General features: G+C 46.2%; 2 protein-coding genes across 3 annotated transcripts in view; one reads left to right on the top strand and one right to left on the bottom strand.

The window, feature by feature from the left end:
• Nucleotides 1–2101: 2101 nt before the first annotated feature.
• Nucleotides 2102–7723, top strand: LOC115190082 (E3 ubiquitin-protein ligase MSL2-like). Its single transcript, XM_029748556.1, has 3 exons — nt 2102–3533; nt 5210–6555; nt 6664–7723. Exons 1-3 carry the CDS (start codon nt 3392–3394, stop codon nt 6964–6966), a joined length of 1791 nt encoding a protein of 596 aa, XP_029604416.1. The 5' UTR covers nt 2102–3391; the 3' UTR covers nt 6967–7723.
• A 335-nt stretch (nt 7724–8058) lies between these two features.
• LOC115190083 (tumor necrosis factor ligand superfamily member 10) overlaps nt 8059–14992 on the bottom strand; it is an 11838-nt gene continuing 4904 nt past the window's right edge. The window contains exons 2-6 of one of the 2 annotated variants that reach the window (XM_029748558.1): nt 13427–13567; nt 12910–12955; nt 12461–12592; nt 11037–11275; nt 8059–9322 (exon numbers count right to left, since the gene is read on the bottom strand). In XM_029748558.1, coding sequence (XP_029604418.1) covers nt 9113–9322; nt 11037–11275; nt 12461–12592; nt 12910–12955; nt 13427–13567 — 768 coding nt within the window. In that variant the 3' untranslated portion in view covers nt 8059–9112. The remainder of the gene's footprint in view (nt 9323–11036; nt 11276–12460; nt 12593–12909; nt 12956–13426; nt 13568–14992) is intronic. The other variant, XM_029748559.1, reaches the window with a different exon arrangement.

Here is a 14992-nt window from a genome sequence, read left to right as displayed (position 1 = left end):
CGTCCAGCATCACTACTCTGGACGGTTCTGACTTAGAATATGTGGACAATTACAAATACCTAGGTGTCTGGTTAGACTGTAAACTCTCCTTCCAGACTCACATCAAACATCTCCAATCCAAAGTTAAATCTAGAATTGGCTTCCTATTTTGCAACAAAGAATCTTTCACTCATGCTGCCAAACATACTCTCGTAAAACTGACCATCCTACCGATCCTCAACTTCGGCGATGTCATTTACAAAATAGCCTCCAATACCCTACTCAATAAATTGGATGCAGTCTATCACAGTGCCATCCGTTTTGTCACCAAAGTCCTCGCTTCATACTCGTCGCCAAACCCACTGGCTCCAGGTCATCTACAAGACCCTGCTAGGTAAAGTTCCCCCTTCTCTCAGCTCGCTGGTCACCATAGCAGCATCCACCTGTAGCACGCGCTCCAGCAGGTATATCTCTCTGGTCACCCCCAAAGCCAATTCCTCCTTTGGCCGTCTCTCCTTCCAGTTCTCTGCTGCCAATGACTGGAACGAACTACAAAAATCTCTAAAACTGGAAACACTTATCTCCCTCACTAGCTTTAAGCACCAGCTGTCAGAGCAGCTCAGAGATTACTGCACCTGTACATAGCCCATCTATAATTTATCCCAAACAACTACCTCTTCCCCTACTGTATTTATTTATTTATTTTTGCTACTTTGCACCCCATTATTTCTATTTCTACTTTGCACTTTCTTCCACTGCAAATCTACCATTCCAGTGTTTTACTTGCTATATTGTATTTACTTTGCCACCATGGCCTTTTTTGCCATTACCTCCCTTATCTCACCTCATTTGCTCACTTTGTATATAGACTTATTTTTCTCCTATATTATTGACTTTGTTTGTTTTACTCCATGTGTAACTCTGTGTTGTTGTATGTGTCAAACTGCTTGCTTTATCTTGGCCAGGTCGCAATTGTAAATGAGAACTTGTTCTCAACTTGCCTACCTGGTTAAATAAAGGTGAAATATATAGCTTTTTTTTATTTAAAAATCTGCACATATATCACTCCAGTGTAAATTACTAAATTGTAATTACTTCGCCACTATTGGCCTATTTATTGCCTTACCTCCATCCTTCATTTGCACACACCGTATACAGATTTTTCTAGTGTGTTATTTTCTGTACGATTGTTTATCCCATGTGTAACTCTGTTGTTTTTGTCGCAATGCTTTGCTTTATCTTGACCAGGTCGCAGTTGTAAATGAGAATTTGTTTTCAACTGGCCTGCCTGGTTAAATAAAGGTGAAACAAATAAATACAATTGTTGTGATTGCGGCTGAAAGTTTTTGGGGACTCAGGGAGAGGCATTACAAGGAATCCTGTCCACTAATGTTCCATCCTCACAGGCCCCTGAGCCTGTGTAGGGATGTGATTTGGAGTATGGCGGAAGGAGTGGGATGTTTTTTTTTATTTTTGCATGGTACATGGTGGGTTTATTCTCATTCACTAGCCGTACAGTAGGGGGCGGCATGCACCTTTAACGTTTGTTTGCGGACCGCCATAATACCAGAGGAGAAGAAGAAAGCAAAGACAGTATAGTATGAAGCTAGTCCAACACTGCTTGTAGGCGATGTCATGGTGACGTTGGCTAGCTAAGCGCATGCGTAGACACACGTCATCGGGTTTATTAATGGTCTCTCGCGCCAAACTGCGCATGTGCACAGGCCGTCAAATCAAAGGCACTCCTTCAATATAAAGTTGTTTTTGACGAAAATGAAAACGTGTCAGTTTGTCACTTTAACGAGGTTGGAGTAATACGAAGTTCAACTACTTAAAACATTGGCTCGAATCTAGGTTGCGCCTTTAGATTTCGAGAAAATGAACAACTAAGGAAGAATGTTTTACTTCTCTCATTGACTTCTCGAACCCCTAACCCCCCAGCCTGCTCATGTTTGGTCTGTTTCGCTAGCGTTCCCGGAAGTCTCGCGATGCTGCGCTTCTGGGTTTAGAAACTCTGTGAAGAAAGTGTCTAGGCTGCCGGAAAACCACACGAAGAAGAATTTTATTCTCGCGAGATGTGAGAAACAGCGCCCCTCTGTTTGATTGACGGCAGGGAGGAAAAGGGAGGGGAGAATAACCTCCGCGCCTGGCGATAGCAGCAGGCTATACAAACACACAACTGTTACAATCTTACTCCAATAATACACATGAGTGTTATTCTTCTTCGAACGCTAACAGATAACGTCGTCTCACCGATTGCTTTTCTGCTCATACTCAATCGGAGAGGAGGTAAAAACAAAGGAGTAATTCCAAAAAGAGGAAAAGCGGCCTATTTTTGTTCTTGATATCCTGGTGCCGCCGGTGCAAGCTCGCACGGCCGGCGTAAATATACTCCGGTGCTCTGACGGGCGCTTATTTTACTTCTTCAACAAAGATGTCCATACTCTCTTTTCATTCTCCACTACCTCTTCCAGTTTACCCCCTCTTGTTAGTTATCCTGCACTAACTGGCTTTTACTCCGTGCGCCAGTGGGAGCCAAGGCGGCCTGTTTTGTTTTCGCAGCGTAGCCGCCATGAACCGCGGACAACAACAGAAACCGAGCGTGCTGCTTGCTGACTATCACTGCCTACGTGCCACGAATATGCAGGCCAGAAGTAGAGGAGCCAACTTCAGCTAAAAATCTGAGGAAGATGCGAATAAGGAAGGAATGCGGGAGAATAAACGAATAAGATTTGACTATTAACGTTAGCAAAGCAGCTCTGTTTGAATTTGGTACGAAGGTGTCTAACAGTAGGTAATTGGAGGCCGGAGTGGAGAAAGAGCGCCACCAGTGACTGTATTGTTGTTGAATTACAAGTCGACCAGCGAGGGCTGCTCGCTCCACGGACGCTGTGACAGACAAGTCAACGGGCTTTGATTAATTCATTTGCTCGAGATTTATTTTGTATGTATGCACTTAATGGGATTAACAGTTTTATTTTTATGCCATGATGATCATTTGGGCATATTTCGTGCCGTGGAAAAGAGGAAAACGCTAAAGATGAATTGGTTGTGATTATGAATACAGTAATGTTCTACCCATGTTACCACGAACATAGACTTCATACCTGTGTGTTTGTAACTGATTTGCCGCTAACTTACCTTCTAGCTGTATCACACATTTACCTATTTGGTGCATAGACTCTTACCAGCACTATTTTGGCGATAAAGCTAAGCTAGGTTAGCACCATTAGTAGTTAGCTAGCTACACCTCCCATCCTCCTTCAGGGTAACAGAACGGACGAGGAGGGAGCTGTGGGGCTCTTCTCCATTTAACCGGGAGCCACAGGACTTTCACCGGAGGACCTGTGCGTGTGTGTTTGCTCGTTTTTTTTTTTCTCGGACTGGATGTTTCCGTCCCTTGGCTGTTGAGATGAACCCGGTGAATGCCACCACTCTGTACGTGTCCGCGTGTCGTTCGGTGCTGCAGTGCGACCCTCGCGACCCCCGGGCCCTGGCGGAGCTCTACAAGCAGCTGCCCTTCTTCCGCCAGTCGCTGTCCTGCCTCGTGTGTGGTAAGTGCATCGGTAGTATTATTATTTGAAGGGACTCGGTTCCCCTGTATGTATCCATATAGCTACTATACTAGTTGAGCTGTATCCCTCGCCATGGACCACCAGTCACTGTGACACACCCCCGTTCCCGTTGGACGTCGGGGAGACTAGTTAGCCGATGGCGTGGATGTCTACTTAAACTAACTAGGTTAGATACTGCAGGTCTCCCTACGATCCACTTCAATGTATTCCATAGTTTCACACTGATCCAGTCTTAGACTGGCAAATTTGACCGAATTGCATGAATAAAATCAAACTAGTAGCTAGCTACTGCACGGGTTAGCTACATTCCCCCATTCTTCACAGCTAGGTAGCTAACCTCATCCAGCTAGCTAACCTCCCTGCTCCGCCACATGTGTAACTAAATCACTGTCGGACAGGTACATGTATTTGCACAGCCAGAACAGAAGCGAGTGTTTGTCAGATGTTTATTTATTCATTCAACGTCCTTTGTTCTGTCCGGTGCCCTCGTGATTGTCAGTGGGGGGCATGTTTGTGTTGTGGGACGGTGCGTGCGCAGCCGAGCAGCCGCACTAGCTCAGTGAAGAATACTACTGGTGCGTTTCTTCTGGTGGTGGTGGTGGTGGTGGGGGGTCGGGGGGGGGGGGGGGTATACACGAGGTTCATTCAATAGGGTGACGTTTTTACTCGCTGTTTATTATCTATGCATAGTCACCTAACGTTACCTACATGTACAAATGACCTCAACTAACCTGTACCCCCGTACATTGACTCGGTACCGGTACCCCCTGTATTTAGCCTCTTTATTTTGTTACTTTTTTGTTTGTTTATTTAGTAAGTGTTTTCTTTTATTTAACTAGGCAAGTCAGTTAAGAACAAATTCTTATTTACAATGACGGCTTACTGGGGAACATTGGGTTAACAGCCTTGTTCAGGGGCAGAATGACAGATTTGTACCTTGTCAGCTCGGGGATTCGATCCTGCAACCTTTCGGTTACTGGCCCACTAAACATGACTGAAGTCGGAACTGCGGCCGCTTTAGAGGACGCATCCAACATGGTCTATATCTAAGGCGTTTTTGTTGTTGTTTCTAAACGGAACTCCCTCCATCTGCAGCCTGAGCCCCCTCTCTCAGCTGCCATCCCTAACGACCACCGTTGCTAAGGAAGCTGCTCTCAAAGCACAGCGGTCATCAAGCCTTGCAGAGGCAATCAGTGTTGAGCCGCCTCTTTCAATATTACCGCTTTATAAACGGTTGAAATATGCATTTAACGGAATATGAACCCTCTTCACTTTCTACCTGGACCATGGATGATATACTATTTATATGACAAAGGGGTTTCTTCAAAACCAATGTCGTTGACTTAATCGACATGGTGTAGTGCTCACTTCATTACAGTTGAATATTCAGAGCGGAAGAGAAATTGAATGAATCACTTTTATATATAGCTCACATCCTCAGTGCTCATTATCATCAGTCCACTGCTAAGCTTCATGTCATCAACTCGTTATTAATGATTATGGCTCCTGTTTATGGTTTATTGTGTTATGTTGTATGGACAATTGTAATGCTGCCGTTGGAGTGATTTATATCTCAACTGTTCTCACCCAGTTGAATAAAGGATAAATGAATGTTTGTCTTAGCATAAATGACTGAAACGGATTCTCTTCTCCAGGTAACCTGCTGCAGGACCCCATAGCGCCCACTAACTCCCAGTGCCAGCACTATGTGTGTCGCGGCTGTAAGGGCCAGAGGATGCTGCTCAAGCCGTCCTGTTCCTGGTGTAAAGACTACTCCCGCTTCCAGGAGAACAGACAGCTCTCCTTATTGGTCCACTGCTACAGGAAGCTCTGCCTCTACATCGCCCAATCACCTCTCGCCCCACACATTGCTAGCGCAGCCAGCGATTCGCCCGACCTCCTCGCCATTCTTAACGAGGGCCTGTTATTGGCCGAAAGCGAGCAGGAAGGGGAGGACATTATGGATTTGGCGAGCCAGACTCCGCCGACGGCCCCCTCAATTTCTGACCTCAGACCTACTGAGGCTCTGCCTGCAGAGGAGAGCCAGGAGGAGGGGCTTATCCCTGTGGGCGGGGTTAACGGGCTTCACGACTGTAACGGCCTGGTCAATCAGGACTTGCCACCACCTATTACCTTAGCTACAGGTGGAGGTGTTCTGAAGCAGGAGAGCTTGGGGGAGGAGCTACCTGTGTGTGTTGACGTGGTAGGTAGTGGGGAGGTGGAACTTTGTAACATTAGCACATTTGGGGAGGAGCTTAATAAACATGGTGGAGGTCTGTTGTTGAGCGTGGAGGAGGTTCTTAGGACCTTGGAGCCAGAACCCAACCCTGAACTGCCTGACCCCCAGCCAGACAATCCCTCTGTACCCCCCCACAATGGATCTTACTGCCCTCCTACCCCTGACTCCCCTTGCCTCACCCCCTCCCTCCCCCCAGAGAACATCCCTAGACTTCCCCTGCCTCCCCCCCAGCCCACCCCTGCTCTCCCCCGCCTACCCCCACACTGCCACCGCAAGCGTTCACGCTCTGAGAGCGACAGTGAGAAGGTGCAGCCCCTCCCCATCGCCACCATCCTCAGAGGCCCACCCCTGGGCGCCACCAACCCCCTTCACCTCCCAACCGCCACTGTCAAACGGGAGCCCAAACTCCCTTCCGCCATCACCCCGCCTCACCTGGCGCCTGTGCCGAATGGAGGGCCTCCCAAGGTGGGTAAGACAATGCTGGTGTCATCCAAGGGACTGAAGAAGAGTCTGGAGCACCACGGGGGACCTAAGAAGGCCTACACCAAGGCCAGGCAGGGGGTCCCCAAGCCCCGCGCCCAGCCCCGTGACCGCCTGCCCCCCCACGGCCATGCTCACCCTCTCTCTCACCCACCCAGCCCCTCCAAGCCCCTGTACAAGAAGCCAGTGGAGAAGAAGGGCTGTAAGTGTGGGAGAGCCACTCAGAACCCCTCTGTTCTCACCTGCAGGGGGCAGCGCTGCCCCTGCTACTCCAACCGCAAGGTGAGTTACTATAGATTTACTATGGCTTGGTCTGACATCAGTGGTCTGACATCAGTGCTCCTCTATCTGTAGTTCACTGACTGTAAATAATATGAATATTCCTCCAAGGCATGTCTGGACTGTATCTGCCGCGGCTGCCAGAACTCCTACATGGCGAACGGGGAGAAGAAGCTGGAGGCGTTTGCGGTTCCAGAGAAGGCTCTAGAACAGACGCGGCTCACGCTCGGCATCAACCTCACCTCCATCACAGCTGCAGCCCTGCGTAGCCCGGCAACCAGCAACACCCCACACGGCAACCAGCTCATCACCACGGCAACAGGAGCGACAGGGGTGTCCTTCCTGTCCGGGGTGGGGGCAGGGCATGAGGACAGGGGGTATGATGATTCGCTGGACATGAGGTTTGACTGTTGAAGACCCGCCCTTCTTGGACATTATTGACCAATGGGCTGTGCAGATGGACCTGGAGGGGCGGGGTTGAGAATAAGGCAGCTACTGTGACAGGCGGTAGAGGGAGTGTTACTCAGAGACACATATACACTCTCCATACAGCGCCTGGAATGTGCTTTTGGTCTTACGTACTGATGACATGGAGATGGATGGAAGAGGGATATCGTTACTGTATGTTCAGAGATTTTTATTTTGTGAGGGTTAGAAGTTTTGTTTTGTACTATCGGTGATGTGTAGGGCATGACGTGTTGGCCTGCGATGGGCTCGTTGTGCTGTGTGTCAGAGGGGGGGGTGGTACCGTAGATAGTGCACTTATTTTGGCCAGGACCTCAGTACACTAGATAGGGGTAGGGTGCCATTTGACAGGCCTCAGCCACAGACCGACATCAGTAGACTGACTGTAATTTATGAACTTTTGTTTTTGTACACAGAACTTATTAAATTCCATTTAAGAGGATGTTTTATGATATATTTTATAAGTTACATTAACAAACATTTGCAGTATTTATTGGATGTCACCTAACCTAGGTAGTGGTGGGCCACGCCCACTCCAACTGTCAGCCTATCAAATCCCATGTGGGCGGTTCTCTGTCTAAATGATGTCGCTGTCCTATTAGTGCTAGTTTCTGCTGTCTCCAGCTGTCCTTTTGTTTCCCTCGGGCATTAAAAACCTGTAATATACATGGAACATATTTCCACAAAAAAGAAAATCAAAACCTAAGTTGTGTTGTCTCTTTTTGACACTTACACCAAAGCAAAATTAAATGTCAGACTATTTAAAGTCCAATGAAATATTCACAATTCACATTACACAAATCGCTTCACATGACTTACCATGCACAATGCATACCTCCACCCTCTGTCCTGTGGAGTCAGCTCACCTGCAGTCTTTAGTATGACCACTGGTCGTCAGTAATATCTACCCACCAGTAGGGGGCGGGAGATGCTTGATATAATGTCCACACATAAGACGCCTTGACTCAAGTCTGTTTTGTTGTGATAGATTGGTACTGAATGCTTACTGCTATATGTGACCACAAGCAATGATAGCCTATATTAGTTTCTTTGGTGTCTTTATTGGGCACATTTACAGACATGTTTTCTACATGAACATGAGAGCAGTTAGACTCCAGCACCGGTGATTAACATCAACAACCTATTTAGTGTGTGTCTCCATGGTAACGTCACTTCCACAGCCACACACATAATATCTGGATCTACAGGAGTCATGAATGAACGGTACAATTATTCAACCCCCCCCCCCAGTGAGACGGGTTAACTGGCAACCCTGTCCAGACCTCTGCTTGTCTGTAACTATGGATATATATATATATATATCAGTCCATCATCTGTCGGGAGAATCAGTAAATCTTTTAGTAAAGTGAATATTACCCATGTCCTAACACTGGTTCCCATAGTGACAGTGGGTTTGGGCTACAGTAGGCCCAAAACTACAGTAGGCCTCCTGGGTCGTGGCCTGAAACATCTATACTGTGAAACAAAGTGAAAAAGTGCTGTATTGAATGTGTGGTCGCAGGCAGTGTTACTCAGGTGAGAGCTTGGGGTTGTGTTAAAAATATGACAGACTACAATGAAACAACATTCAATGTCCATACAGTTATAACACAGAACCACAACACCCCACGTTCATATTTACATTAAAATCATCTCTGAGTTCATACAAACAGGAGACTCATCCTTTTAGGATGGGTGAATAGAGTATTACGACTTATTCACAATCATCCCCTCACTTTTCATTGGTTGATTATTGGTCATTTGTCCAATGAAGTTCTAAAGCAGACGTTGAACCCCACTCAGCTGCTTTTCATCCAATCAACACAGGCCTGCTGGCCTTGGACACAGCTCATTGGATGAGCCATGAGCGAAGGCTGGATCCTAGGCCCCAGGGTGGAAGATGATTGGATAACCACACAAGCCCCGCTCACATGTCCAGCACAGTCACAGAGCTTAAAGCTTTGTACAACACACACACACACACACACACAGAGCTCTCAAATGATTTGTCTGTCAGTACACACACATGGCTCCCAAACAGTGTGTATCCCAGATTCCAGCCCTCTGAGTCACCATACAGATGAACTCCTGACCTCTAGCTGACCAGGAATGCCCCGAAGAAGCTGCTCCTCTCGTCCATGTCGATGGCGGAGGCATTGCTAACGGTGACAAGGAGGTGATCTCCGGCAGCCAATGGGAACAGCCCCCCCTGGTGGGCGGAGTGCAGAGAGAACTGGGAGTCCCGGGACCAGCAGGAGGTCCTGCTTGTCTTCATCAGCAGGATGGGTACCGGGTAGGAGGACACCTGGCGGAGGAGACAGCACCATCACTACCTTCCATAAACACTTGCGATATCATATACAGTTGAAGTCGGAAGTTTACATACACTAAGGTTGGAGTCATTAAAACTCGTTTTTCAACCACTCCACAAATTTCTTGTTAACAAACTATAGTTTTGGCAAGTCGGTTAGGACATCTACTTTGTGCATGACACAAGTAATTTTTCCAACAATTGTTTACAGACAGATTATTTCACTTAGAATTCACTGTATCACAATTCCAGTGGGTTGGAAGTTTACATACACTAAGTTGACTGTGCCTTTAAACAGCTTGGAAAATTCCATAAAATTATGTTATGGCTTTAGAAGCTTCTGATAGGCTAATTGACATAATTTGAGTCAATTGGAGGTGTACCTGTGGATGTATTTCAAGGCCTACCTTCAAACTCAGTGCCTCTTTGCTTGACATCATGGGAAAATCTAAAGAAATCAGCCAAGACCTCAGAAAATAAATTGTAGACCTTCACAAGTCTGGTTCATCCTTGGGAGCAATTTCCAAACGCCTGAAGGTACCACGTTCATCTGTACAAACAATAGTACGCAAGTATAAACACCATGGCACTACGCAGCCATCATACCGCTCAGGAAGGAGACGCGTTCTGTCTCCTAGATATGAACGTACTTTGGTGCAAAAAGTGCAAATCAATCCCAGAACAGCAGCAAAGGACCTTGTGAAGATGCTGGAGGAAACAGGTACAAAAGTATCCATATCCACAGTAAAACGAACCCTATATCAACATAACCTGAAAGGCCGCTCAGCAAGGAAGAAGCCACTGCTCCAAAACCACCATAAAAAAGCCAAACTACAGTTTGCAACTGCACATGGGGACAAAGATCGTACTTTTTGGATAAATGTCCTCTGGTCTGATGAAACTAAAATATAACTTTTTGGCCATAATGAGCATCGTTCAGTTTGGAGGAAAAAGGGGGAGACTTGCAAGCCGAAGAACACCATCCCAACTGGGAAGTGCACTTCACAAAATAGGTGGCATTATGAGGGAGGAAAATGATGTGGATATATTGAAGCATCATCTCAAGACATCAGTCAGGAAGTTAAAGCTTGGTCGCAAATGGGTCTTCCAAATGGACAATGACCCCAAGCATACTTCCAAAGTTGTGGCAAAATGGCTTAAGGACAACAAAGTCAAGGTATTGGAGCGGCCATCACAAAGCCCTGAACTCAATCCTATAGAACATTTGTGGGCAGAACTGAAAAAGCGTGTGTGAGCAAGGAGGCCTACAAACCTGACTCAGTTACACCAGCTCTGTCAGGAGGAATGGGACAAAATTCACCCAAATTATTGTGGGAAGCTTGTGAAAGGCTACCTGAAATGTTTGACCCAAGTTAAACAATTTAAAGGCAATGCTACCAAATACTAATTGAGTGTATGTAAACTTCTGACCCACTGGGAATGTGATAATAAAAAAAGCTGAAATAAATAATTCTCTCTACTATTATTCTGACATTTCACATTCTTAAAATAAAGTGGTGATCCTAACTGACCTAAGACAGGGAATTGTTACTAGGATTAAATGTCAGGAATTGTGAAAAACTGAGTTTAAATGTATTTTGCTAAGGTGTATGTAAACTTCAGACTTCAACTGTAGCTATCCAAAATGTTAAAAACAAACATTCTTATAGGAGAAATGTTGAACACGACCGTGGCACCGTGAACTCACTTTCTTATAGACATACTGCAGCATGGGTCTCCCCCTCTGCTCCCTCTCCTCTTCCTCCTCCCCCTCCTCTCCCTCGGGGTGGGTGTGTCTGAAGTAGGTCTGGGCATAGATATAATAGAGTCCTGGGCGAGGCACCACCAGCTCCCCGTCAACCAATCGGACTTCCTGAAGGAATGCCAGCCCTTTATGCCCCTCCCACCACGAGATCTTCTGCCCCTGCACACGCCGCCCCGGAGAACCTGTGGCCAGACAGGAAGGAGAAAGGCAATAGTAGGCAGGGTCAAGGGTCAGGACTTAGACAGAGCTAGGTCTTAAGACAGAATACAGTAGAATCGGTTGAGAATAGAACAGTCTACGGACACTGAGTATACGGAACATATTGTGCAACACCCTTTTGCCCTCAGAACAGCCTCAATTCGTCGGGGCATGGACTCTACTAGGTGTCGAAAGCGTTCCACAGGGATGCTGGCCCATGTTGACTCCAATGCTCCAATGTCAAGTTGGCTGGATGTCCTTTGGGTGATGGACCATTCTTGATACACACGGGAAACGGTTGATGGTGAAAAACCCAGCAGCGTTGCAATTCTTGACACAAACCGGTGCGCCTGGCACCTACTAACATACCCTATTCAAAGACATTTAAATATTTTGTCTTGCCCATTCATCCTCTGAATGGCCCATAGACAATCCATGTCTCAATTGTCTCAAGGCTTAAAAATCCTTCTTTAACCTGTCTCCTCCCCTTCATCTACACTGATTGAAGTAGATTTAACAAATGACATCAATAAGGGACCATAGCTTTCACCTGGATTCACCTGGGCATGGAAAGAGTAGATGTTCTTAATGTTTTGTCACTAAGTGTAAATGGCCTCAATCCCCTCAATAGATATTATTGAAAGTGTGCTATAAGATGCCATAAATGGAAAAACAATAAAATACTGTATGTCTACAGACTAGGCCTGAGCTGTAAATGGAACACTTCACACCGAGCTGTCAGTCTGTCCAGGTCTGATGCATTCTACCAGATCTACCACTGGGTTAAAAGCTCACATGGGAGACGTACTGCTTGCTGTCTGTATTACTAGTTACTGTAGTGATATGTAATCACTTTGACGCTCTCCTCTCCCCTCTCTCTGAAGTGTACTCACACACACCTGAACAACACAGCACACACAGGTGTGAGACACGGCCCCAGAGTCTAACCTGCATTCATCAAACTCTCAACACCAGGCTTCACAGGCTTATACACACACACACACACACACACACACACACACACACACACACACACACACACACACACACACACACACACACACACACACACACACACACACACACACACACACACACACACACACACACACACAGTGTCTCTGTTGTAGTTGCAGAGTATGAAGGGTGAAAATGTAAACAGGTCTCACCTCCTCCCTCCCTCTCTGCTTTGGGAGTCAAGCTGCCAGTGACGTGGGCGGCGACATTGGGGCGAGAAGGAGCCCGGTCCTCCATCACCAGTGAGGGCAACACCCTGGACACCTCATCTGACAGAGAGAGAGCTAGAACATTAATTAGTTGTCCTAGTCAAACATCAGTCAGTGATAACAACATAGAACTTGTAAAATGGACATTCCCATTAAAGGTTACTTATATCTAGTGGTTTACTAGCGTCCTGTCCATAGCTGGAAATTATACATCAAGCTTCCTCACGCTACAGAAAATGGAGATAGGCTCCTCACTCCTGCCATATGAGCCGTTCTGGACAAGGCTTGCTTACTTATTACTATGTCAGCTTTACTAATTCAAATCCCAGTCCGACAGGGAACAGGGGGCCGTTTTGCCCTAGTTCTATAGGTCAGACAGGTCATTATCTCACCTCTAACTGCTGAGGAGATCTCCCTCTGATATCGCTGAGACAAAGACTGAAGAGAGAGAGAGAGAGAGAGACAAATAGAGAGAGAGAGACGGGGGAGAGACAGAACGACAGACAGACAGACAGACGTGGAGAGAAAGAAGAGAAAGACAATTTATTTAACATATTTCAAATAAAAGCCAAAACCTTCTTGAAAAAAGTGTGTGTGAGTGTATGTGTGTCTGCGTGTGTCTCTGGCCAGGTGAGTACATTCCAGTGCTGATTAAACCACAGCGGATCCCATCCCAGACTGCACTACAAAGACCCTATTGTATGTCTGAAACTCTTCTGAGGCGAGTGAAGTTGCTGATCTTGGGCCAGTTTTGCGTTTCCCCCCTAATGGTTAAGGTTAGGATTAAGGGTGAGTAATCTCCTCCTACATCTGTGGATAATGGTAAATGATATAGGGAACCCCTCCATCCTATCAGGAGACCTGGGACCCCAGCGAGGCGGATATCTACTCGATGAGGATGTCTGTTACCTTCTCTATGAGGGTGTGTAGTTGCTGTGTGACCTGCCAGCAGGGGTCTCCTCTCCCCTCGGTGGAGGAGCTTACGTATCCCCCTCTGAGGTCGGCCCGTGTCAGACACGACACACTGCTCCTTGCAAACATCTCCTTCATCTGAACAACACACACATTTCAATGAAATACTACACACCTTCTTCCACTGAACAACAAAGAGTGTAGGCTAATGTTGTTAGGGATTCTTGGGGGACCAGAGTTGAGAACACTGCATCATAAACAGTTGTTTGCTTGACTTCCTCTAGTTACACTGTAATCAAACTAATACTGCCCTGTCCAAACGGAGTGTCTGTCTGTATACGTCTTCATAACAAACTAATACTGCCCTGTCCAAACGGAGTGTCTGTCTGTATACGTCTTCATAACAAACTAATACTGCCTTGTCCAAACGGAGTGTCTGTCTGTATACGTCTTCATAACAAACCAATACTGCCCTGTCCAAACGGAGTGTCTGTCTGTATACGTCTTCATAACAAACTAATACTGCCCTGTCCAAACGGAGTGTCTGTCTGTATACGTCTTCATAACAAACCAATACTGCCATGTCCAAACGGAGTGTCTGTCTGTATACGTCTTCATAACAAACCAATACTGCCCTGTCCAAACGGAGTGTCTGTCTGTATACGTCTTCATAACAAACTAATACTGCCATGTCCAAACGGAGTGTCTGTCTGTATACGTCTTCATAACAAACCAATACTGCCCTGTCCAAACGGAGTGTCTGTCTGTATACGTCTTCATAACAAACTAATACTGCCCTGTCCAAACGGAGTGTCTGTCTGTATACGTCTTCATAACAAACTAATACTGCCATGTCCAAACGGAGTGTCTGTCTGTATACGTCTTCATAACAAACTAATACTGCCATGTCCAAACGGAGTGTCTGTCTGTATACTTCTTCATAACAAACTAATACTGCCCTGTCCAAACGGAGTGTCTGTCTGTATACGTCTTCATAACAAACTAATACTGCCCTGTCCAAACGGAGTGTCTGTCTGTATACGTCTTCATAACAAACTAATACTGCCCTGTCCAAACGGAGTGTCTGTCTGTATACGTCTTCATAACAAACTAATACTGCCATGTCCAAACGGAGTGTCTGTCTGTATACGTCTTCATAACAAACTAATACTGCCATGTCCAAACGGAGTGTCTGTCTGTATACGTCTTCATAACAAACCAATACTGCCCTGTCCAAACGGAGTGTCTGTCTGTATACGTCTTCATAACAAACTAATACTGCCATGTCCAAACGGAGTGTCTGTCTGTATACGTCTTCATAACAAACCAATACTGCCCTGTCCAAACGGAGTGTCTGTCTGTATACGTCTTCATAACAAACTAATACTGCCCTGTCCAAACGGAGTGTCTGTCTGTATACGTCTTCATAACAAACTAATACTGCCCTGTCCAAACGGAGTGTCTGTCTGTATACGTCTTCATAACAAACTAATACTGCCCTGTCCAAACGGAGTGTCTGTCTGTATACGTCTTCATAACAAACTAATACTGCCATGTCCAAAC

This window comes from Salmo trutta, unplaced genomic scaffold (assembly GCF_901001165.1).
Source record: "Salmo trutta unplaced genomic scaffold, fSalTru1.1, whole genome shotgun sequence".
NCBI lineage: Eukaryota > Metazoa > Chordata > Actinopteri > Salmoniformes > Salmonidae > Salmo > Salmo trutta.
The sequence above is the reverse complement of the archived record's forward strand: the minus strand, read 5'-3'. Positions and strand labels throughout refer to the sequence as shown.

Excerpts from the sequence above, each read along its gene's own strand:
- LOC115190082 (XM_029748556.1), top strand. The coding sequence starts at position 3,392 with ATGAACCCGGTGAATGCCACCACTCTGTACGTGTCCGCGTGTCGTTCG. Across the intron at positions 3,534-5,209 it reads GCTGTCCTGCCTCGTGTGTG|GTAACCTGCTGCAGGACCCC; the intron begins GTAAGTGCATCG and ends TCTCTTCTCCAG. Across the intron at positions 6,556-6,663 it reads CCTGCTACTCCAACCGCAAG|GCATGTCTGGACTGTATCTG; the intron begins GTGAGTTACTAT and ends TATTCCTCCAAG.